Source organism: Brienomyrus brachyistius, chromosome 12 (assembly GCF_023856365.1).
Source record: "Brienomyrus brachyistius isolate T26 chromosome 12, BBRACH_0.4, whole genome shotgun sequence".
NCBI lineage: Eukaryota > Metazoa > Chordata > Actinopteri > Osteoglossiformes > Mormyridae > Brienomyrus > Brienomyrus brachyistius.
In genome coordinates this window covers 2,162,625-2,188,074 of record NC_064544.1, presented here as the reverse complement: position 1 = coordinate 2,188,074, position 25,450 = coordinate 2,162,625, and the positions used below count along the sequence as shown (strand labels likewise).

General features: G+C 44.2%; 1 protein-coding gene and 1 long non-coding RNA gene across 2 annotated transcripts; both read right to left on the bottom strand.

Annotated features, from left to right (window-relative positions):
- Window positions 1–8,194: 8,194 nt before the first annotated feature.
- On the bottom strand, window positions 8,195–11,913 carry LOC125704730 (uncharacterized). Its single transcript, XR_007381222.1, has 3 exons — window positions 11,848–11,913; window positions 8,355–8,427; window positions 8,195–8,251 (listed from the first exon to the last, which is right to left on the bottom strand). It is a non-coding gene; the product is annotated as an uncharacterized LOC125704730 (long non-coding RNA).
- A 2,082-nt stretch (window positions 11,914–13,995) lies between these two features.
- Window positions 13,996–19,962, bottom strand: rtn4rl2b (reticulon 4 receptor-like 2b). Its single transcript, XM_048970627.1, has 3 exons — window positions 19,538–19,962; window positions 18,152–18,378; window positions 13,996–17,767 (listed from the first exon to the last, which is right to left on the bottom strand). Exons 1-3 carry the CDS (start codon window positions 19,593–19,595, stop codon window positions 16,667–16,669), a joined length of 1,386 nt encoding a protein of 461 aa, XP_048826584.1. The 5' UTR covers window positions 19,596–19,962; the 3' UTR covers window positions 13,996–16,666.
- Window positions 19,963–25,450: the final 5,488 nt, after the last annotated feature.

Sequence of the window (25,450 nt, the reverse complement as noted above, 5' to 3'; positions counted from 1 at the left end):
GAGGAAAATGGAGGAGTTTATCAGCAACAGTTAAAACGTGCGTTCATCACAGGGCTAAAACCTGAACTGAAGAGATACATAGATAAACATTGGGTACATCAGAATACTGGTTCAGTACAGCAAGCCCTAGAATATGCCCAACACGCCCATAAAACACAAAAACAGAAATCAGACGCAGTGTTTGCTGCTAATGATACTGTTGCAATAGTACGCATGAATCCTCCGGGGAGGGGAGGGTTCAGAGGAAGGTCACGAGGTCGAGGAAGGGGGAGAGGTGCTTTTAGGAGCAATCAGCGAAATTTATTACAGCAAGATAACACTTGCTGGACATGCGGAAAACTTGGGCACTTAGCTAGACAATGTAGAACCAAGTTTATAAACAACCCAAATTCCACAGATAATGAATGACAATTAGCCTGTGAACTATCAAAAGAGCCAGATAAGCTGCAAAAACAGGATGAGACAGAAGAAATAGATTTGCAAGCAGTTTGCCAACTGCTAGCACTAAAACAACTTGAAGAACTACCAAAACGAAGGCTTATTATAAATGGGAAAATATATGAGTGCCTATGTGATACCGGAGCCTGTAGAACAGTGTTAACCACTAGCCCTCCAAGGGTCACCTTTTCCTCGTCCTCCATAAATATCCGAACTGCAGGAGGCCAAGCCGAAAATCATCAATTGACAAATCCAGTTAGCATAAAAGATGAGGAAACAGAGTTAGAATGTCACGCCCAAGTGCTAATAAGCCCTTCATGTCCAGTCAATCTGTTAGGAAGTGATCTTATGATACAAATGGGTATTAGTGTGACTGCAACACCCACTGGCATGAAGGCCATAGTAGAAAAACAAACTTTCGTGATACATGGCATGTCAGCTCCACAGTATTATTGGTCCCTAGATCTGGGGGGGACAGCACAGACACGTGAAATATTGAGAAAAACTAGAGAAAAGCAGTCCCCTAAACAAACCCAGTTCATGCCTGGCGATGCCTTACACGTCACTATGTGGTACAAAGGCACCCCAGGACCAGATTATGCCTATGACAAAACGTTTCATGCCCTCCAAGACACTTGTATCACCTTACAACATATATATGTTAACTCCACTACTGGCTTTTCTGCTGCCTCAGTCATCTTATCTAATAAACAACAGGCTGTGTTCAGAGGGGGAACACCACACGTATCTCTATCAAAACTACCTCAGATGCAGTGGAGGGATGTAGAGATGTTCTTACGAGATTCCATGCACAGTTACAATGACTACCAACCCGTACCTGGCTCCTGTTGGAGCTATGACAAAAAACACAATGTGTGGCGGTTTCCTTTGGGATGGAGAGTTCAAACCACTCTCACCACACACTTGCAGGACCCAACCTGACAAATTTTTCCAACCCTGGAGGAGGGATCATGTCCAGATCTAGATCACCTCCCGGAAGGGTTGTGGTCGTCCTCCCCCGCTGATGTAGGACTGGTAAAGGGGTTTCCACCTTACAAAGTAATTGTGAAATCAGAACACCGCCCGGTAGTTAGACAATACCCGTTAAAACCTGAGGCAGAGAAAGGTATAGCCCCTGTAGTGCAGGATATGTTGGCATCAGGAAAATTGCGAGAGGCTCCTGAGGCCACTTGCAATACTCCTATCTTCCCCGTCCAGAAGGGACATACAGGGAAATGGCGCATGGTGCAGGATTTAAGACCAGTAAATGAAATAGTACAACATGCTGCACCAGATGTGCCTAATCCACACCTTTTGTTAAATTCCTTGTCCCCTAACAAGAAGTATTTTTCAGTAATGGATTTGAGTAATGCTTTTTTCTCAGTACCACTACATCCTGATTCACAACACTTATTTGGTTTCACTTACAAAGGACATAAATACACATACACTAGACTCCCTCAAGGGTTTTCAGAAAGTCCACATGTATATACAATGGTACTACGGTATTCAATGAGTTCCTGTAAAGTACCGTCCCATAGTCAAGTGCTATTGTATGTAGATGATATATTAATTGCTTCAGATACAAAACAGCATTGCAAAGAAGCCACACTGTTAGTGTTACAGCATTTGTATGATACAGGACATAAAGCATCAAAACAAAAATTACAGTATTGCAGAGAGGAAGTTATATATCTTGGACATAAACTCTCCCAACAAGGTCGATCGTTATTAGAAACTAGAAAACAGGCAATACAAGAGGCACCAAAGCCAAAGACTAAACAGCAAATGATGTCCTTCTTAGGACTTTGCAATTATTGCAGGGAATGGTTACCTGATTATGCTGCACTCGTTCAACCTTTACAAACCCTGATTTATGGGAAGGACATGGCACTGAAAGATAAAATTCAGTGGACAAAAGAAGGAAAATTGGCATTCACAAACTTAAAAATGATGTTACAAACTAATGTAACACTTGCTCTGCCAGATTATCAACAACCATTTACCCTATGTGTTGATGCAAATCAAGGGTATATGAAGGCAGTATTAACACAGCCATTCGGCGCAAAAGAGAGGCCATTAGCGTTCTATTCTAAACGATTAGATGCAGTGGCAGCTGGTTTTCCGCAGTGTTTGCAGGCATGTGCAGCTGCTGCAGAAGCAGTGAAATTATCAGCAGAACTAGTGTTGTGTCACCCACTCACCTTGAAGGTGCCACATTCAGTTTCCTTAGTTTTACTGCAGACGCCGCTGCTGTTCCTCACACATGTTAGACATCTGACCCTAGTCTCACTCCTGCTTTCACAGTCAAACATCACGATACAGCGATGTGGTCCTCTCAACCCTAGCACCCTTCTTCCGACAACGGAAGATGGAGAACCACATTCATGCAAAGCAGTTGTGGAAGAACAAACCAAACCCAGAGCAGATATTTTACAGACCCCAATACCAGACTCAACGGTTGTTTTTGTAGATGGATCAGCATCAAAAAATGACATGGGGAAGAACAAGGTCGGGTATGCTGTAGTTACATCTACTGAAGTGTTAGAGGCCAATGCACTTCCCCCTGCTTGTTCAGCACAAGCGGCTGAACTCTATGCTGTAATTAGGGCATGCGAGCTCTTCAAAAACAAGCCACTTACTATAGACACTGATAGTCAATATGTGTTTGGAGCTGTTCATCACCATGCAAGAGTGTGGAAAAATAGAGGATTCAAGACATCGCAAGGAACATCTTTAACTCATACGAACTTATTACTCAGGTTGTTAGATGTTGTGCAATTACCAAATTGCCTTGCGATATGCAAATGTAAGGCACACCAAACTGATGCTTCCGCAATAGCTAAAGGAAACAGTTTTGCGGACATGACGGCAAAAAGTGCTGCACAAAAACAACCTGCCTTAAATGTTACAGATGTCTTGTTGATAGATAGTGATGTACTATGTGATGCACAGACTCATGCACCTAAAACAGAAATACAGAGCTGGATTAAGAGAGGAGCAATACAGCAAGGGAAAACTTATTATATGAATGACAAGCCCATCCTACCAAAAAAATTATACAAGACAGCTGCCTTAGTGAGCCATGGAAACACCCATGTCTCAACAGGAGGGATGATACATATTATCCAACAATACTTTTATACTATAAATTTTTCTGATTATGCAAAACAATTTTGTCGAGTGTGCTTAATTTGCTGTAAACATAATGCACAAGGCAACATAAGGCCAAAACGTGGCCAGTTTCCCGCAGCTGAGTACCCATTTCAAATTGTACATATGGATTTCATTGAATTATCTTGGTCACAAGGAAAGAAGTACTGTCTAGTCATTATAGACACCTTTTCTAAGTGGGTAGAAATATACCCTGTAAAACACTGTGATTCAATGACCATTGCAAAATGTTTGGTAGGCCATTATTTCCCTACCTATGGCATACCTCATATTATAAGATCGGACAATGGGACTCATTTTGTGAATCAGACCATGTCCCTCTGCTCACAAGCACTCGGGTTTATGATAAAAAATCATTGCGCTTATCACCCCCAGAGCGCAGGCTTAGTGGAAAGGACCAACGGCACCATTAAAACAAGACTCAGAAAGACAGTGGAAGAGACAAAAAGACCGTGGCCAGAATGTTTGTCTCTAGTAAAATTATGGATGAGAATAACTCCCACTCCTGCAGGATTGATACCATTTGAAATAGTGTATGGTAGACCGTTTCCCTTAGCAACCAAAATGAGTGATATAGGAAAAGCAGACAGAGAAAATACGTTAGCCGATTGGATGCGTAAACTACTAACATCACAACAAAAACATAGCCCCAGTAGTCTGCCGGTAAATTCTGTTTCTGTTCAACAGGATAACTTGCAGCCAGGAGATTGGATCCTGGTCAAGGTCCTGTTGCGAAAGGATTGGAGCACTCCTCGGTGGGACGGTCCTTATCAAGTCCTCCTCACAACACCAACAGCGGTGAAAATAGCAGAGCGACCTTCCTGGATACATAAGAGTCACTGTAAGCCCATCAAGCCCGTATCAGAGACCTCTTCACCTTTGGAGTAGCAGTGGAAGTCCGCTACAAAGGCGCAGCAATCAATAGGATACTGACGTCTCAACCCGGTGAAGAAAACAGCTGATCTGCACTCCATTTAGAATGGCTTTGATTGGGTGGGGATGCGGTAAGGTGACTCTCAGTGTAATTCTCTTTATGGGAATTGTTGGTCTGCTCTTGCACTCACCAGAGCAGGTGTTTCATCCACCTAGATGGACACATGATGGTTCCTACCTGAGACCTATCTCCACAAATGAGACCCATCCTTTCCCATCCTTACAAAATTAGTGGTATCGTTATGTTTATGATTCAGCAAAGAAAGACAATTTAACTAACTGTTATGTCTGTACACATATGTCCCTGGATCCCCATGCCAGTCCCTCATGGTTGGACTGGTTTCTCACTGGGTCCTGGTGGCAGTTACTGCTAAAGTTCTCACTCCCCATTCTTGTTACATTATTATTTGTATGTTGTTGTTTCATTTGTATTATACCCTGCCTCCGTTCCATGATACAACATACTTTTAGTTCTGTTTTTCTGCTATACACTGCAGAAGAACGAATGGATTTACTAACCTTGTCTAGCCCTCTTAATAATAATGATGATGTGCTGAAAGTGCTTTTGCAATTTGTACAATACTGATGTTTCTGATCATACTGTCATGATAAACAGGAGGGACTGTTAGGTTGAAGAAACTGTTATTAATCATTTATTATCATTTCTGTATAATCAGCAATGAGTGTAAATATGTATATACATTATTTTGTTTTATACTACGGGACCGTTGAATGCTTGAATCTGATTGGCTGACGAACGTTCTGAGGTGTGCAATTATTTTCAGATAACCGCACGGCGAACGTAGTTCCAGGCAGCTCTCTTGACCGCATTACAGTTCCATATCACTTCGCATAGTTAACTGTAATAACGGAAATTAGCATACAGTACCTATACAGCACACAGGACTAACAAAAACAACAACATGACATACGATTTTCCGAAAGTAAATTTTTATATTTACGGTGAATATGAAACTTTCAACAACTGGGCTGCAGCAGTATTAGTTAGCCTAGTGTACCAACTTAAAGGCTACACATGACATTTCTCACTAGCGAGGTAATAACAGCGCTGCATCTTAAAGCAGACTTACAGTTTAGAGACGGTGCTTCAGAACACTGTTGAGGGACACACAGAGGTAGCCTAATTCATACAAGCTCTCTCTCTCTCTCTGTTTCTCTGTCTCTCTCGCTCTCTTTCTAATAACTTCATTATTAACTGCATTAGTCTGCTATCAACGGCTCAAGCCTCCATTGCCATCTTTAAAATGACGTTTTGGAACTAGCAAAAGAGTCGTTGGATGAGATGCGGAAGAAATAATCCTACTCACAATAGCGATTTAAGTAGAAAAACCGGACGAATCCCTTGAAATATATCATCTGATCGATGTCTTGCGGTGTGGCAACCGTAGTATAAGCGGAATAATTGACTCCGGACCGTTGAATTATTAGAAAATAATGCACACCCGAGGTGTAACGGCCACTCCGCTTCGCGTCGTGGCCGCATTACCACCTCGGGTGTGCATTATTTTCTAATAATTCAACGGCCCGTCGTCAATTATTCCTTACTTCCTTTACCTTCATACTTTAGATTATATTAGTTTACACGTATCCTGAGCACGTGTTTAAATAGTTGTCCACCTGAGGAAAACCAGAACTTCTTCTTACTCTCACAGTCCTTTCTTTGTTCTCACTCCAAGACCCCTGCCCCCCATCGACTATAAATAAAGGTGCCAAGGGGAACCACCCTTTGTAACACATTCCTTTGTAGCCTAGCATGCAGAGAGTGTGGTTACCCTTGTGCAAGTAAAACTCTAAGTGTGTTGTCTCGTAATTAATGGTGTGTACAGAGTTGGAGTGGAAAGCCTGTCGCTTTCTCCAACATATACTGTACTGTAGTTTGGTCCTGTGTGCAGAGTTGGAGTGGAAAGCCTGACGCTTTCTCCAACAGTAAACATGGAGCATATACTGTAAGCGTTTACAGGAGGTTGATGTATGACAATCAACTGAAGTTGCATTTCATGTTAATAGATAGGAAATCACACTCTTTGGCCAGTTTATTAGGTACATCTGTTTGCTAATGCTAACAGCCAACCATGGGGCTGTAACTGAACATATACAGTGTGCCAGAAGGCCAGAGGTTCGATTACGATTAACTAAGCCTTCAAACAGCTACGATGTATGATCTGTGTGATTTTGAAGGCGTTATGATTATTGGTGACATATGTGCAGGTTCTAGCATCCCAGAAACATTCACCCTTCCTGGGATCTGCACATGACGCAGTATCTAGAGCTTGCAGAGAACGGTGTGGCACACAACAGACATCCAGTCAAGAACACCTTGTTTAAGAACTGAGAGTAGAACGACCAGATTTGTCAAAGCTAACAGGAAGCCCACAAGTGCAAAAATAACAGCTCAGTTCAACTGTGGTGTGCAGAAAGTTTTCTTAGAATTTGCATAACCAACAAAGTGGTTCTGGAACCAGTACTGGGTCCTACCCAGCACCAGCGAGATGGACGTGATGAAGTGGCCTGTGTGTGGGTTCTGCCACAATGACAATGACCAAAACAGTTCCTTCAAAACACATACAACTGTACATTTGTCAAACGGTAAGAAAATTGAAATGCCTCATCAGACTGTATTGGCATACAAATAATATACGTATTTTTTAACAATCTTAATTTTTAACCCCCCACTCTCAATTTTTAAGAATCTTACAGACAACATATCAAATGTACTAAAAACGGTTCCTCCAAATGTCAAAATTTATTCAAAAAGCAGAGGGAGACCAGTCTTTTTCTGTTAAAGTACTTCAACTTTACTAAATACATATTAGATAAAATGATTCTGTTCATATTTAACCATCTAAAGCAATATTTTAATTACATTTCGTTACTTTTACTGTGCGTTGTACTAAGTAATACTGTGTATGTAACAAATAAAACATTGATTCGATTCGATTTGATTTTAAAGTTCTTTCTGCAGTAACTGATCATGAACTGGGTCCAGACAGCTTGTCCTGAGAACAGATTGACATGATCTATCATATCTCTCAGTGTCTGCATCACACTGCCTTCAACAGCTGGATCATCGGAGCATGTTTACTCTCCCTCGGTGGTGCGAAGCTGCTGTTTGGCGTTGCATACGATTCCATCTGTAAACACTGTCACAGACATTTGCAGTCCAGCGGCAGCTTGCTGGTTAGTGCTGCAACTTCGCCAGGGCTGCTAGTTAAAATCCTGCCCCTTTGGTGTATTCCGTGGGTTTGCACTTACAGTCCGAAGACATGCACACAGGTAAATTACCGTCCCAAACTAAATTGCCCTTGATGAGTGTTCTGCAATGGGTGGGCATCTTGTGCAGGGTGTCCCCTGCCTTTTTGACTGTGCTGCAAGGGCAGTGTTTCTCATCCCGGTCCTCGGGGATTCCCAGTGTTTTTACTCCCTCCCAGCTCACTGCCAGACTCGCTGGTCAGTCTGGGGGGGGCGTCTCTGTAGACCGGTTTGAGAAAGATAACCCTGGATTAGCATTTTGAGAACCTGGTTGGATGGATTATCATTTAATTTAAAAGCATTTCTCAGCTGGAGTGCCATGGTAGGGCAGTGGTTGGTACTGTTGCCTCATACCTCTGGGAACTGAGTGTGAGACTCTGCTGATGGCTCCATTTTTTGGAGTTCGCCTGTTTCCTCTGGCTACTCAGGTTTTCCTCTAGAGTCGAAAAACATGCTGAAGTTAATTGGAGTTACCAAATCACCCATGGATGTGACTGAATGGCGTGTGCAAGTGCCTGTGATGGGTCGGCATGCCTTACTGGGTCTTGTGCCTTGTGCCTTGTGTCCATTGGCTCTGGACCCCCATTACCCTGACGTTATAGAAGATGGATTCTATAAATAGATATTTTAGCCATGAAAAGCTAAAATAATTAATGTTTGAATATTCAGCAGAGGAGCATTAAATACAAACATCTCGCAAAGCACACAAAAATATCAGCTGAGCAGCTGGAGAATAAAGTGATTGATAGGTCAGATATTCTAATTATTTGATAATACCACAACTGTTACTTAAATAAGCGTTGGAACTTGACATAAGTGTTGGTAATGAGGTAAAACTTAGTAGAGGAACATGAAATGAATCATGCTGGAAATCAGAACTCGTGAATATCTTCTTCCAGTGTTTTAAAGGACTCTCCATTTACGCTGTTATTGGTCCAGGCAAACTATCCCTCATTAATCCATCTCTCATATAATAATCTCCCAACACTTATCTGAACTTTGCCTAAATAACAAGTACTATGGGTCTATATTTGTACAATAAACCTGTAGCATGGAAACATTTTGATAACCTGATAAGAGGCATTATTAGGCATACAAATGGCAGAAATAACCAGAGTTGGATAGTTCAGGTCCGCAAAGTAAAAATCCAGACCAAGATTTTATTTCAACCAACCAGTTGAGGACTCTGTGACTGTGACTCTTAATACTGAACTGCTTGGCTGAAAAAAAAAATCTTTGTCTGCATTTTTACTTTCCGGACCTGAACTGTCCACTTCTGGAAACAACAAAACAAGGGTCAATGAATAAAGGAAAAGCCAAAGTTAAAGTAACACAAGGACCCGAAGGGACCCTGGAGGAGGTGGACATGAGGAGCATGTAGAATACAGGAAAAGAGGAGACATGGCAGTGAAACGTCATGCAGCTGGATATCTGACTACTTTGTCATCATACTGAACATTCAGTGCTGGAGATAAACCGGGCAAGACTATGGTTACCAGCCTGTATCCTCATCCACTTCATACCTCACTCTGTCCTGGGCAATTAAGCCAATTACAGACTAATGAGCAACAGAGGATGAAGGTCCTCGCCTCTCGAGTGTGGGAGACAGTGCTGAATGGATAGCTGGACATCCTGCCTGGACGTTTCAGGATGCTTTCGGCCGTGCGGCGTGTCGAGCTGCGCGTTGGAGGACGCAAGAGCACCTCGAGTGTGACATTGCTCTATTTTCAAACCTGTTTGCACAGCTGTAGCGGTGAGAAAAGCCTCTCTCCACTTTTTTTTTTTTTTTGCAGATTTGCTAGATGGAGGACTGGCTGACTGTCTGCGTTGGGGATGAGTGTGTTCGCACGGCTGAATCATGTAAACGACAGCAGTGGTGACGGATCCCAAAAATACCCCCAGAAAATGTTCACTTTTCTCATTCTCTATATGGGAACAGTGCTGATGTCATATGCCATACAACATGCATGTAGGCATGAGTTATATTCATTCCCAATCTCTCACTCTCCACCTCACCTTTGCAGAGCCCAATGGACGCCCCCTCCTCCACCTCCAACTGGGTTCTAGTGGTCGGCCAACAATCGAATTGACTAATCCAATCTCCTGATGAGTGGAACATTCTGGCACAGCATTCTGGGTCTTGGCGGAAACTGCCCCATCGTTTCACAATGCATCAAGAACTTTGACAGTCAAGCACACATCGGGGATTATTAAGTCTGACCGTGTTAGCACATCAGTGGCGCGCCGTCAAATCCCTACCGGTGGCGTGGAGGACCGGCAGACAAACAGTGCCATCTGGAGCAAGGAGAACATGCCCAGAATTTCAGAACACACAACTGACTGGAGAAGGGAGGCAGCAGGAGATGCCGGCGGTGTGCGATAAGACGCAAAGAAATGACGAGGACACCCGAAGACAATGGCCTGACAACTCCACAAAGGAGCCGTTGAGGGAAAGCGTGGAGGCGATGGAGGAAATGCACTGACGATGGCAGATGCCATCAGCGGCATATTGTAGTTAATTACAGACTGAGGACCCCGCTGTGTCGTGTTCTGGGTTTTCCTTTAAGGAGAGAAGACGGCGGAGAAAAGATTCTCTTTTAACAAAGAGACAAAGACTACCGCTACCTCAAAGACTGGAAGTCGAGAACAGTGGCTCTTAAGCTGTGGTGCTCCTACTACTGGTGTTACACAGGTCCCCCTCTAGTGGTAGGTGAAGGTATCACTGTATTTAAGCGTTGATCATAATGGTGGTATGCAGCAAGGGTGTGGATACGGGTGGGTACGTCTGCCACCCCCCTGGTCGACAACTTTTATCGTTGCCAACACACCGCCTCCGGGTGGACAATTTTGACACTGGTACACAGATAGAAGAGGTGGAAGGTTCTGACTGTTTCCTTTCTTCATTGACCCTTGTTTTGTTATTAAGTGAATGGTTCAGGTCCAGAAAGTAAAAATCCAGACCAAGATTTTGTTTCAGTCAACCAGTTGAGGACTCTGTGACTGTGACTCTTTATGCTCAACTGGTTGGTTGGAACAAAATCTTGGTCTGGATTTTTACTTTCTGGACCTGAATCGTTCGCCTATGACAGAGAACGTTTTTTGAGGTGGTACAGGATCTAAGAAGTTTGAGAACAACCGGTCTAGATGAAAAGATAGAGAAGGTAAAAAAGAAAGAGGGTTAGGGAAGAGGTGGCTGATGGCCAGTCGTCATTGTGGGCAGGGGAGGGGGAGCACGTGCAGGCAGTCATGTGAGAAGTGGGGGGTGGGGGACATGAATAAGGGTGAGAATGAGTACAGGAGGAGAACAAAAGCTGGTGTGAAATGCACAGTGCAGACTGATGAAGTGAACTTTCTTAAAAAACAAAAATTGTTCAGCTGTGTTCAACCTGCGGTGAACATTTGATAATCATGCCAGGCTTCACACAATTTGCCGATGGCGGGTTGTGGGGTAAATCTACCCAGATCACCGGCCCATTGGCCCACCGTGAACATGAATTGCCTGGTTTGCCATGTGGTCAGTTCAGCCCTGCCATTCATCCAGATCCTGAATACGCTCAGCTCACGGCCGGATTCGAACCGGCAACCATGGAGATGTGCAGTGCAATAATATCAATAAAAACAATAATATCATTTTACAAACAGAGCATTTGCAAAGTCTCCCTTGCAACCCACCTCCCACTTCATTTGAGTGTGTGTGTGTGTGTGTGTGTGTGTGTCACTGTATCCATGTGCCTCTCTCCTTCATTAACTGTGTGTGTCTGTTGAGGGGGTGGAATCTTCACAACAACAACCAGTCCAGTCATAAATTCGGGGACAAAATGTTACTTTGGACCCCCCCCCCCCCCACCCCCCACCCCCCACCCCCCCCACCCCCCACTCTCACTCTCCGGTCGCGTTCCCCCACTGACTCACGGCCTCATCACAGCTCTCCTATGTCCTAATTATTCATTCCCAAATATAGTCCATCATTTCGCAGCTTGGAGCTCCAAACCTTAACATTAGAGGTTCAGGCAGGGAGGGAATGACACTCACCATAAAAGGGCTCTTCCTGCAAGCACCCGCTGCCGTGACCCAGCCGTCCACACGTCTATAAACAAACTGACCGCTAATGATTCCTGTTCGCCGCTGTGCATGCGGGTTGGATAAGGTCCTGGGAACATACACACACAAAAGTTGTTCCCTGCCCCCAAGGTTACTAAGTAACTCTAAACCGTAATGGACCTGGTGGGGGGGTTTTGCAGAGCAGAGCGATGGATTCTGAACAGCTTAAGGTTTAAAAATGGCCATAATTAAAAATGGCCATAAGTCTTGTCACGTCAGGCTGCTCCTCTCCCAGTTTGTACCATCTGTCTGCACAATCCCCAAAACCCGTGGAAATAGCAAGTAGGGCAAGTCACAGATAAGAAACTCTTCCACCCTAATCAACATGACTTATCCAAAATGTATTCTTAGCCGTCTACATACCCATTTAATCTGCCTCTAATACTCTTCATTATGCAGTTGTTAGTTAGATATTCAAATTTAATTTCCACATATTTAACGAGCGAATAGGATATTCATTTTCTTCATAAATACCAAAAATTCCTTGACGTGGGGTTCTTAGATTCATGCGCTTATTTTCTAATCTAAAAACATCTATGAAAAGCTTCCCATAGGACCAGAACTTGTTGGTGTTCAGACTGCGGACAAAAATGTGATTTGCAGTGTAGAAAAAGTGCCTTCCAAATAAACTCCTGTTAAAAAAAATGTTGGTCAATCGGGTACGTAGGAATATTGACACAATTCAGAAATTAACATGTTTTATAGTTAATAAGCATCCATCTATCAATCTGTCCGTCTGTTTGCCCAGTGGTGCAGGAACCAGGGGGCATGTACCTCCCAATATTTAATTAGGATTCATGCATTATCATTCACTATAAATAGACCTTTGCTTTTTAATGGTGTGTGCTCCCCCTCCCCCATTTCAAACTCTCTCCTATGCTGTTGTATCTACCAACTGCTTATGAGGTCAGTGTTATGCAAAATCAAAAACTAATTAATAAATAAGAAAAAATAACTTGGATGTTAATGCATTGAACAATGTTGAAAAAAGTATCTAATATGTTAAAAAACTATTATCAGGGGTTGGGGTATGCCCCGGATGGGATGCCAGTCCTTCACAGGGCACGGGGCTGGGGTACACCCTGGACGGGATGCCAGTCTATCAAAGGACACAGGGCTGGGGTGCAACCTGGGAGGGATGCCAGTCCATCACAGGGCACCCAGGACTTCAGCTAACAGTGGGCAGATATCAGCACAAACACATGCAAAACACACCAACTCCACACATATGAGGCCAGGGGAGAAAACTGAAAACTGGTGGTGTGAAGATCCAGCGATGAACCACTGACCCACCATCAAGTTACTCCATGTTATTGTGAAGGAAAACTGTCGTTACTCCACAAGTACACAATAAAAGTGAACAAGAAACACCGCCACGTCATGCAGACCACTCACCATAAATCACAAACCATACAGACCACTCACCATAAACCACAAACCATACAGACCACTCACAATAACCCACAAACCATACAGACCACTCACCATAAACCACAAACTATACAGACCACTCACCATAAACCACAAACCATACAGACCACTCACCATAAACCACAAACCATACAGACCACTCACCAAAAACTGCAATATATGTATGTGACTGATACTTTTGATGACTGATACTTTTATCCATTCGTATTTGTGTACTTGGACTCTTCACTGAGACACTTTATCACAGTGTTCCTAATTACCTGAATTTTATGTATTTACCCTTCAGATGAGGGACCTACGTGAATCTCAGTAAGGTCAGTAAGATGTGAATGGGAGACGCAGATTCGTTTTTGCTCACCTGTTATATCTATATACAAGACAAATACGAGGCTGTTTATATTTCTCGCGCAATGTGGATCACATGACAGACGCGAGTACTAGATAAGTCATCAGAGTGTGTGATTTGTGACGCATCTTTGATGTAAGATGTCACATGACAGGAAATGGTGGCCATCTTTTATTTTTGCTTGTCCTTTTTTTGGGTGGGGGCTTCTGAACGAGATTCGTCGATTAAAAATGAGTGCCCATGCAAACCAATATTTATTCACATTGTTATGGTCTGAGATACAAAAGAATATCGCATGACAGTTAGGGGATTTATGTTTTTTTTATTTTAAAATCCATAGCAAAGACCAAGTTCACCACACCAACAGTTACATTGAAGGCGGCAGTAAAAAAAATGACATCCGTTCTCTTGCGCAGTGTCACAAACTGCGACGCAGTCTCGACGCTCACAGGCGCACAGAAACGGCGGTGGGGCTGGTGCACTCACTCCTCACCTGGTGCTGACCCCCCCCCACAAAGAAGGCCACTCGAGGTTCAGTATGAATACCAGAATGGGCTGTATAGTTCTCACCAGCGTCACCCGTATGCAATTTAGTTATAACTTAACCGACTGGACTCTTCCAAGAGAGCAGACAAAATGACCCACTGTACTCACACCTTAACTGCCCACGTTCTGAATACTTTCATTAATGAAAAATAAAACATAGTTTATCCTGGATGCCTACAGCCAGTGTTTAAAAGGAATATAATTTCCATATCATAACAGTATAGGAAGGACTGCACTCAGATTTCAGCATGAAAGGAGACAGCATTAGTCAGTCAGTCTATTGCAAAGAAGGGAAAACAGTAAATTAGGCGGACTGATCTGAATTTAGCTTCTGTGCCCCTGTGCTCCCGGTGTTTTCAGTGATCCTCTGACAGAGAGGTGTCCAGCTGGAAATGATGTGACAAAACGGTGGGGGTGGGGGGTACAAATTGCGTCAGCACTCCCACTCCGACTCCCACCAGCCCTGACGCAACTCGCGAGCCTCGGAGCCGGCTAGCGAAAGCGAGGGGCTAGGAGCGGAGCGGCTGCTGCAGACCGTGCCACCCATTAATCGTCCCACCTCTGGTCCATTACCGCCCTGGTGGGTCTCGGCGTGTTACAGAGGAATCTCGCCATCTAGAGCTTTCAGACTCTTTGGCAGGAGACCGTGGAGCATCGCAGTACAGCTGGCACGTCAGCGAGCTCATCCGTCAGTCAGCAGTGCCGAAATCCAAGGCCCGGGCCGTCTGAGTCGAGATTTGTTTGCGGTCAGTCCATTCAACAGTCCAGATGGCTCGTCAAATAAGAGTGGGTAGCTGTCCAGTCAAGTGGTTTACCTTCATATGCGTTTTTTTCACAGTTATGGTGATACACCAAACTCAAATGTGGCTTTTCGCTAGTCCATATTTTGGAAATGTTAACTGGCGAATAATCAAACCAGCTTTCTGAAAGTGTTTCTGCGGAGGTTTTGCAAACGTTCTTCCTTCAATCAACAGCCGATTTCTATACTTCAGTTTATACCGAGGTTGGAAATTCTCACAGTGAATACCGTGAAACAAAATAAACCTTGTCTGAATTAGTTCAACGTTAAAAAAAAAAAAACATTTAATCCAAGGGCGATTAAACGTCCCTCTTCTCCCTCAATCCAGTAACTTAACTGGCCGGTTGTATCTCTCCTAACATTTAAAATAAAACACATTAATAACCATGGCAACAGCCACTACTAGGAATAACTACATATGTTATGATCCACAGTGTTGCTATATACAAAGGAAAATATTAAAGTATTTACATCGTGTGAATGATCAGTGCTGGTGTGTAGCAAAACAATCAGATCTGGAAAGAACTCATCTCCACTAGCTTGGGGTTACCCTGCACTTCCTGTTCCTCTTCCTTTGGCTCCGCCTCCTTACTACTCTCCCTTGGCCTGTCACCACATCGCGATCTCGCTCCTCTTCCCCTTCTCCTCACCGTGCGCATCGTCATCGCCGTATGGCACTGACACTAACGTTCTCCTTGCGCATCTTCTAACTAATTGCCGTGATAATTATCGTGGTGCAAATTTTTTCTTTTTGACTTGCTTTTCTTAGAAATCGAATTCAGTGTTGATTTGTGTTCCTTTTTCAGAACTAGGCATATTTCAGATTTGCAGTTTTCATGGCTCTATCGTCATGTCAGGTCCTGGATTTTTGCCAGATTTCCAATTAGCATTTTTTATGAACGATTCTATATATATATATATTAGGAATCTTCTGAATGGTAGCAGACATGCATTTACTGCCATAATCTGTTTACAAGAGGTGTGCGGTTAATTATAATGAGAGCCCATTATGAGGATTATAGGGCAAGTGGTGCTCATCGTGTAAGTTGCTGTCTTCTATGAGAAGTGCTGTTCATCGAGCTCAGATGTCAATATTAGCAGTAAGAAAGTAGTTTGTATAAAACTATCAATGCCCACAGTGCTGGGGGCTTGTAATAACCTAAATTTCAATGCATTGCTTGAAATTATATAACCAGGTCTTACAGTTGTGTAGTAACGTGGTGTAATAGCCATGTTACTACAGTAGTAGTAATAGTCACAGTAACAGCAGCAGGCATAATAGGAATTTGCTGGAGTCGTGACAGTTGAAATGTGTTAGTGTGCTTAGTAGCTAACGACACTACCGTTGTGCTTTAAAGTAAGTTCGATTACCGTTATTACAGTGCCGGTCGGTAGCGCTAGCATCTCCTTCGCTGAGTCTAAGCAGCTGCCTGCGGCTGTTGGTAATCTCCCTGCTGCCCCGTCGTACCCTCCATCAGCGTAGCGCCCGTTAGGCCGCCAACAGTCTAGGAGCCAAACTGAGCAGAATCAAGACACAGGTTCGCAAAGAAAGTGGAGGGAAAAGGCAAAGAGGGTTTCGAGAAACAGACGTTCTCAAAACGGGAAAGGGAGCGTCGAGGGAGATGGTATCAACCGAAGAGGAAGTGGAAGAAGAGAAGGGTGATGGCAAGGGCGAGCAGGGAGGGGAAGAAGGAGGAAGAGGAGGGGGAGGAGGAAGGCAACACGGGGGAGTCGAAGCCGGGCGGACATTCGAGCTCGAAGCAGCGCACTGAGGCATCTTCATTTCCGTAGTTGGCCCAGTACTCCTCCGGGTCCAGCTTTGGCAGAGCGGCCTCCTCTTCCCCGATCTCATACTTTGTGGAAAACGATGTAGAGGAGGTGGATGGGTTGAGGGTCTTGCCTGAGGAGAAGGGGAAGGCCTTGACCACTTCGGAGCTCTTGCTGAAAATGCCCTTGGAGCTGGAGACAGGCTTGGACTTGGAGAACCACCAGCGAGTCTTGGTGCTGAAGGTGGTGGTGGTGGTCCCTGCCAGGGAGCCTGGGTCAGGAAGGGGGCACAGGGCAAAGTCCATCTCTCGGAGAAAGCGGAGGTCGGAGCCACGTTTAGGCGAAGGTGAGGAGCAGAGCAGCTCAGAGGTGGAGACGCGAGACTTGCGGAACCACTCCCAGAGGGCACGGGCCTCGCAGCCGCACGACCAGGGGTTTCCGTTGAGCCTCAGGAACTGGATGGAGGCGGAGTCCCTCAACACCTGCCCAGGGAGCTCGGAAATGGAATTGTTGAAAAGGTAGAGAATGGTGAGCCGGCCCAGGTCCCGGAAGGCCTTCCGGTGGATCTGCTTGATCCGGTTTTCGTGCAGCAGCAAGCGATCCAGGTTCACCAGACCTCTTAAGACATTCTCAGACAGAGTGCGGATGCGGTTGCCATGGAGGAAGAGGTGGGTGAGGTTGACCAGATCGGAGAACAGGTCGTCTGGCAGGAAGTGAATCTGGTTCTCCTGTAAGTAGAGGAACTGCAGGCTGTAGAGCTTGTGGAAGAGGTCATGGGGGAGAACCGCCAGCCCGCAGCGATGCATGTGCAGGCTCTGCAGTTTCTCCAGCCCCCGAAAGACGCCCCCATCCAGCTGCCGCAGATTCGGGTTGTCTCCCAGGTCCAGCTCTTCCAGCTCTCTCAGTTCACTGAAGGCTCCAGGCTCGATCCAAGAAATGTTGTTGGAATACAGCCAGAGAACCTACAAGTATTGCAGCGGGAAAAGAAAACAAAATGGAAGGTGAGTGGAAAGAGGAGACAGGAGAGGGAAAATATTGAAATCATGTGCAGGAATATTGGAATCATATCCTGTATCTGAAGATCTGAGGCCTGTACTACGAAGAGGGGTTACTGGCATGTCGGGGTAACTTGTCGGATTTAAGGTAGTCTGGGCAAAATGTGAGTGAAGGAATATGAAGCCCATTTAAACTGTGGTACCTTAAATCTGACAAGTTACCCTGATATGCCAGTAGAATCGTTTCGTAGTACAAGCCACTGGAAAATAAATTTTAAGTGACACTAGTACAAGGCTGATATCTTAAGATGATATCAAAATGCTCCTTAGAAGCGAAACGCAGCAGCACACCTGTGTCTCAAAGCCGAAGGAATCCACATGCAGCTCGGTGATCTGGTTGTTCTGCAGGAACACGCGTTGCGAGTCAAACGGAACCCCAGCTGGCACCGAGGTGAAGTTCTGGGACTGACAGCTGACAGTCATGGGCGAAGGGTAGCACACGCACAGGCGAGGGCAGCCCAGAGCCACGTTGGGCTTGCCAATGATCAGCCAGGTCACCAGCCATAAGGATAAACCACCTAAACCAGCAGAGCGGGCAGAAACAGAGTCGTTACTCACACAAGGCGGCTTGGAAGGGGCATCAAAGCTTGGTGCTGAGAGCTGTCGACCTGACTGGTACTGAATCTGTGCAAAGTTACACTCACCGATTCGACGTGAGCAGACATTCTAGTGTAATTTCTGGTCTATTTTATGTCTCGGAACAAATATATAGTGCCTGATTTAAGTTACACAACACAAAGTTTAGTTAATTGGACGGGTGGATGGATTAAAGAGATTATAATTCAATGACACAGATTCTATCGGTATTTTATCTGTATTATTTCCGTTATCATTACATTTTCTAAAAATACATTGCCTTGAATTGCAAAGACTTCCCTATAAATTCTTTATAAAGGTGTAAACTGAGAGTAATAAGGTGTGTCTATTCAGCAAGTGCGAACTTAACTGCACGTTAAGTTCTGGGGTCCCGAAAAGGCACAAAAGACCCTTGAAAACCGATATTGCTCCATTTCTGTTCCCATGCATAATTAAAAGCAATGGGGTCGGATAACAGGACACAATAACGATCTATCGAAAATAGTACTTAAAATAAATAAAGAAATGGAAGTCCGTGCATCTGCCAATGGCTCACAATGGACTAAGTGCGCAGATTTAGTTTGGTAGACGGTGAACGAAATTGTATAAAAACACACTGACGAGGATCATCTAATGTTACCCAGAGCAATGCCATCCCCTCTAGGTCTATTGTCTCTTGCACTTCGTTCGAATTTTCACGTGTTGCTATCAGATGTTAAAAAGATTTCTTGCATTTCTATCATAAGAAAATTATCTTTACCGCCGCGTCGCACAACAGAAACTCACTTAACTAAATTCTGATTTTTGTTTAGGATGCGAATACGAATCACATTGCTGCCGCTACAGGGATATGAAAGTCCGACAGTTTTGAACTTGACCAGGCTATACTTAATCTCTGTTCACGTCAACGATTTGGGAGGCAGAACCAACATCAATCTGCTGTTCATAAATGCTTTATAATTAATACAAAAAGCATGCAATTCTTTTCAAATACCGGTTTTCACAATAGCAGTTGTTTGTTATATTAAAAAAGGTATCAACTGGCATTGGATGCATTGCAGAAGGAAGGGAAAAAAATCAGGAAAGCATAATAAAACTCACTCTTGAAGTTGCGGGTGTTGGAGCACCGGCGGCTCCGCGCAGTTGAGCGATTCTCCATCCCGAACCAAAGCCGAAAGCGAGTTAGCCTGAGGCGTCGAGAAGCTGCCTGCTATCTCCGCTGAGGTTCAGCTCTGGTTTGCGAGTCGGGTTAGTCGGCGGGGACTCAGTGGCAGCTCTGCCGCCCGGCATCCACTTTATATGCTGAGCCCGCCGGTGCCTACGATGGTGGGCAGAGACGGAATCTCTCATACGTAAGCAGCCGGGTCAGGTCGTGTGAAGGAGGGATGGGCGCTGGGGAGGAGGAGGAGAGGAAGCGACGGCAGCGGAGATACGCCGCTGAAGTGTGTGCGTGTGTGAGAGGGGGATTTACTTATTATTCAGTTGGGAGGGTACGGGCAAAATATCAATATATGTGTTCCAAGGCCATTGAAAAAAAATATCTTTTGCTTTTTGAGGATTTCTGAGGAGTGACACCAAATAGGAGATAGGAAAGAGAACTTAAGACGAAATAACAAGCGCCGTGACCCACCAGAGAACAAAGGGGAAAGATTTATTGATCTATATTTGAGTATCACTGTGATATGTCATAACAAGACGCTGGTATTTTATTTTCCCCGTTTGTTTATCTCAAGAAACTATTGCAGCAGAAATAGTGTAAATATGAAATAATTGTTTGTGTATGTGCTCAAAATATGTTATCAAACAACTCGCAAATTACTCTGCTGATGTTGGATTGTTCTAAGTTGGTCTCAGTTACCGAACAATGACTGAATGCATGACCTGCATCATTACACTAGTTATTGATGTCAGACATTAATATGTATGATTGTTATGATTTACTGCAGTGAATAACTGTACAGTTGAGTATGACCAAGAGGGACAGAGGGTGGGAGCCGAGTCAGGAGTTCAGTCCTGACATGTGACACGTTAGTGGTTCTGTGTTGGTCCTAACTGCACACCACCACAATACATCACCACAGGTACCAACCTATAGGCTTCTATTGTTGGATATGTTATTTGTGAAGTTCACATTGTATGAGAGATTCCATTTTAAAGTTCTTGTTTGTTTTTTGTTCTCGTTAGTTCAGTTTGTAAATCTCCTGTTATTGGGTGTTATGTGTGCAATGTTAATCTTGTCAGGAGTTCCATTTGTAAAGTTCCCATTGTTGGATGTTCCATTTCTAAAATTCTAAACTTCCAGCTGCTGTGAGTTTCATTTCTTAAGTTTCCATTGTTATATGTTCTATTTCTGAAGATCCCATTGTAGGGAGTTCTGTTTCTACTGTTCTCATTGTTGTGAGTTCCATTTGTAAGGTTCCCATTGTAGGGAGTTCTGTTTCTACTGTTCTCATTGTTGTGAGTTCCATTTGTAAGGTTCCCATTGTAGGGAGTTCTGTTTCTACTGTTCTCATTGTTGTGAGTTCCATTTGTAAGGTTCCCATTGTTGGGTGTTCTGTGTGTAATGTTCTTGTTGGGAGCTCTGTTTGTAATGTTCTTGTTATGGGGGGTTCTATGTGTGATGTTCTCACTGTTGAGGGTTCTGTCTGTTACGCTCACAAGGTTGGGAGTGCCATCCGACAATGTGAAAACAATGGGCTCTGCGCAGCAGCACGTAATCGCAAGTCTTTGCAGGCATTCATAAAGCAAAAACAACGAAAAAAAAAAACAATGAATGAATGACTGGTGCCGATCCCTCCTACGGGACCGAGTGCGCGTCGTGTGCGCCCTGTTCCCGAGCGCGTCATCTTCTCCTGCGTAGGCGGCTGCCAGCTACACGCTGACATTTGGGCGTGCGGCGCGAAACGCGGCGCAGGGGGTGGTATGGAGCTGATGAGGGAACACGAGGCGTGGGATCAAACAGCTGACCGGGGAGGCGGTGGGCTCCCTGGGGCGGCAAACCACAGCGCCCAGTCTCCGAGCGACCCTGTGCCCATCACTGCTAATGACCGGGGAGCTGCTTGGGGGGCATCTCTGTCTCGCTCACTCTCATTTCTTCTCCCTTCCCCTCCTCCACTAGCTGATCAGCCCTCTGATTCAGCGGCACGCTGACATTTGATCTTGTGTAAACACAGCTCATCTGGTGTGGGGGGGGGGGGGGCTCTGTCCCACATGCCACGGGCCGTGCCGGGAACATGCTGACCACCGTCCTTCACACATGTGCTGGACCACGCCTGGAAGCCCAGCCAACTGTATTGGAATGGCTGGCAGGACTGGGCAGACGGAGTGTTCTGTACGGAGCACGCGTGCTGTGGGCTTGGCGCTGATTAAACTTTGGACACCAAAATGCACCGAACACAGCATGTGAACCCAATTTGGGACGATTTTGGTGATGGCACACAGTAGCCCAGCAGACTGTGTCCCTGAGCTGTCAAGAAGGGGAAATGGTTGGGTAAATTACTGCAACAGCATGAAAAAAAGACCACAGCCAGTAATGGTGTTTTTCTATAACAAGCTGTGACATAAATACGGCCGTGGAAAAAATGAAGAGACCGCTCTATATTTTTAAACAAATCTGCATTTTAAATCCTGGTTTAATCCCGGTTCTGCTGGCAGAAGGATACACTGAGCGGCAGGCAGCTTCCAGGCTCAAAGTTTCTAAGGCAGCAGGACACAAACAGAAGGTGAAGCAGGAGATACTGGGAATGATCAGAAACCGGGCAGGTAAAAGGCGGAAGCCACATTCTAATGGCCGTTAACTTATCCGACAGGTTCCAGTCGAAGGATGACATCAAGTGAACTTCAAAAGGAATGGGAGGCATTAAGGTGTGAAGTGCACTGCTAGGACAGTGTGTATCAGGCTCCTACTGTAGAAGCAGGACTGAGGTACCATAAAGCAAGGAAGGAGCCCTTCATTAATGAGAAACAGGGAAGGACCAGGATGCAGTTTGCAGAAAAATATATATTATTCACAGACACACCCATAAATTGAAAATGAGTCAACAAAAATTGTACTGTGGTCTCTTTAGCAGCTGTATATGTGTGTGTCTACATACACACACACACCTTTTTATACTGTACATGGATAATACAGGCATTACTTATTGTTAAAGGTGTTTTCAAATATGCTTGCTGTTGTTGGATAAATATCAGTCACTCTCCAGTCTGTAACCCCACTCTGTAAAACACTCAAAAAAACCACCATTAAAAATTCCCAGTTTGGTAATATCAAAAAAGGGATCCACCAATCTACCCATGAATTAATTACTTTTATGTAAGTGCTGCTTTTATATAAAATGTGCGATGGTTGACTTCCGTGCCCAAGAATGACGGGTTCATGTGCTTTCCTGTGTCTGTCGTGTTCTTAATCCGTGTTTCTGTGACGCCAAGGTGTGATCAGTCATCGCTTTTTTTTTTCCCGCCACTTCTGTCTGCGCTGAACTTCATCCCCATCCATCAGTTAGTGGGTTGAAGTGAGGAGACAGACTCATTTTCCTCGCCGTTCCGGCGAGCGTGCTTGCTGGAGGACTCGGCACTCCCCATCGCGCCCCCAGAGCAGATTCGTCACATGTGTGTTATAGGGAGATGTGAGATCATGCCGATTTGTAGAGAATAGCGGGGAATAGATGCGGTGGAAGGAGAGCGGAAATCTAAATATGGTCCAGAGGACTTCATTGTTCTCCCCTCAGTTCCGACAGCCACTTTTCAGTTTTGCCATCTTGGGTTGTCATGGTTATTTTCATAATTCCCTACTTTTAATTTAGTCTTGATCCAGTTTTTACACCAGTTTGTAATCAGTACATGGCATTATGCGGAACATTACAGTCAAAGGTTAGCTTACGTACCTCCCTCTAGGCCAAGTCATCTTCTGCCTGTGTTTGAAAGACCCTTAATTAATGTTTCATCTAAAGTAGCCTACCATTTTTATCCATTTATTCAGCCGGATCAAACATACGACAGTAGGATCCCTGTCTAGGCATTAATCAGCGACGTTTCGGTCATAAGTTCACGCCTTTCGACTGCTGTGCTATCTGCAAAACTGATAACCAGTTGTAACGATGTTTTTCTAATGCTTCCCAACTGTTCAGCACCACACACATCGTCGGTAATCTTGCAACACCCTCTCGTTTTCATTCTCTACGTCCCAAGAGAACTTAAAAATCGACGCCCCACGCCCCCTCCAGCACTCCCGCCCACGCGCAACCACCACGCTCCACGCGCATCGTGCAAAAAAGCAGAGTTTGCGCTCTCTGCCTTCCTGTATGTGGCAAGGCGTGCGTGTGTGTGTGTGTGTGTGTGTGTGTGACCATGTGAGTGTGTAGTGCGGCAGGTTCACGTCAGAGAGCGTTCACGCACACTACGCAGTGCCCTCTCTTTCTCCCATGGTAGAGACATGACAGAAATAGCTGGAATGTACGTTACCTCATTCCTTGTCACTTCTTTATTTAATTACATCCCTCCACATCCTCTCCCCAACTCCCCCCTTTCTCTATTTTCACCAGTTCATTCATTAGTTTCTTTATTTTTAAATAATGACAGTCAGATTTTGATCAGAGATGACGCAGGCTGGCTCGAACGCAGCCGTGCCACTGAACTACACTGGAGAGAGGGAGAGAGACTGGGGGTGGAATTCAAAATTATGATTAAGTTAAGAAAATGGTGGTGGGAATTACATTATCAGAAGCACCCCTAAATGTGTGTTATAAATTCTGATAAAATAATGTTTTTCATTATTTATCGAAGCGTATTGTGTTTCTGAATTGTCTTAATTAGCACGATTTAGCAAGAAGACGGACAGAAAACAGTCTTTATTCATATATTATTTAATGAGAATATTATTCTTAAATTATTATTATTATTATTCTTAAAGAATTGTTTTTTTTAAGAACAAAGTTTAATAAATGCATACTTTCATGCGAATAATTCTTTATATTAGGAAGCAAATTATGTCCAGGAGAATTACGTAGCACTGACTATTCCAGAACACTAGGTGGCAGTAAACGGTTTTGCGTGGTTTGGCATGGTGCTGCTGGGAAAGCTAATGAGACTGGATGCAGGTGGTGTCCCTGGTAATGCCACAAAAGAAGGGGAAATCTAATACAATTCACAAAACACTTCGTTAACAACTTCTATTGAAAATCAACAAAAACTGGATCTTTTGTCTTCACCCTTTTCATCCATCCATCCATCCATCCATCCATCCTCTAACTACTTGGTCATGGTCTTTATGAGCCTGGAGCTCCTCACTTGTAGCACAGGGCACAAGCCTGGGGTACAAAGTAAAATTATGACAATGTCACGAAAAGAACATTAATAATCCAAAGGAAGTGAAAACTCACACTGATGTACAGAAATACTCTTGGTTTCATCCTAAGTAAGGTTGTGTGGAAAATATGGGTGCTGCTACATGGTTAATTTTATTATTGTCCTGTTTCATTCTCTTAGTTCTGTAGGTTTTATAACACAACAAAATGATACTGGCAGTTACACCAAGTCTTGAGGCACATAGTCTGTTGAGTAATTCTAGACAGTCTCGGGTTGTGATTGGTCCAGTCTTGGAGACTGACAGCCAAAACACAATTCAGTTGTACAGGACGTGGGAAGGCCCCTTTTAATCTGAGCAGCGTCAGAACTTGTCATACAGGAACCTAACAAAAAGCTTGGTCATGTACCCCACCCTGAATGACACTGATTCACTTAATTGTCCAAACTCTCACATTGTAAGAATAGTGAGATGACACGCATTGATATTTGGAATGATATAAATAAACCAACCATATTTTTCCAGTAACCTTCAATTTATATGAATCTTCGATTACTAAGATAGCTCTAACACTATGTGAACGTGAGACTTATTTTGTCCACACATGTAGACAGATAAAGATATATAAATATAAAATATCCCTCTTGTTTGTTGATTAATGCTGTCAATATTTATTACTGTGACCAGTGGCCTGTATTACAAAGCTGGACTTC

Coding starts and splice junctions, on each gene's coding strand:
- rtn4rl2b (XM_048970627.1), bottom strand. CDS start 19,595: ATGGAGAATCGCTCAACTGCGCGGAGCCGCCGGTGCTCCAACACCCGC. Junction 18,379..19,537: donor CAACACCCGCAACTTCAAGA/GTGAGTTTTATT, acceptor CTGCTGGTTTAG/GTGGTTTATCCTTATGGCTG. Junction 17,768..18,151: donor CCTTCGGCTTTGAGACACAG/GTGTGCTGCTGC, acceptor CAATACTTGTAG/GTTCTCTGGCTGTATTCCAA.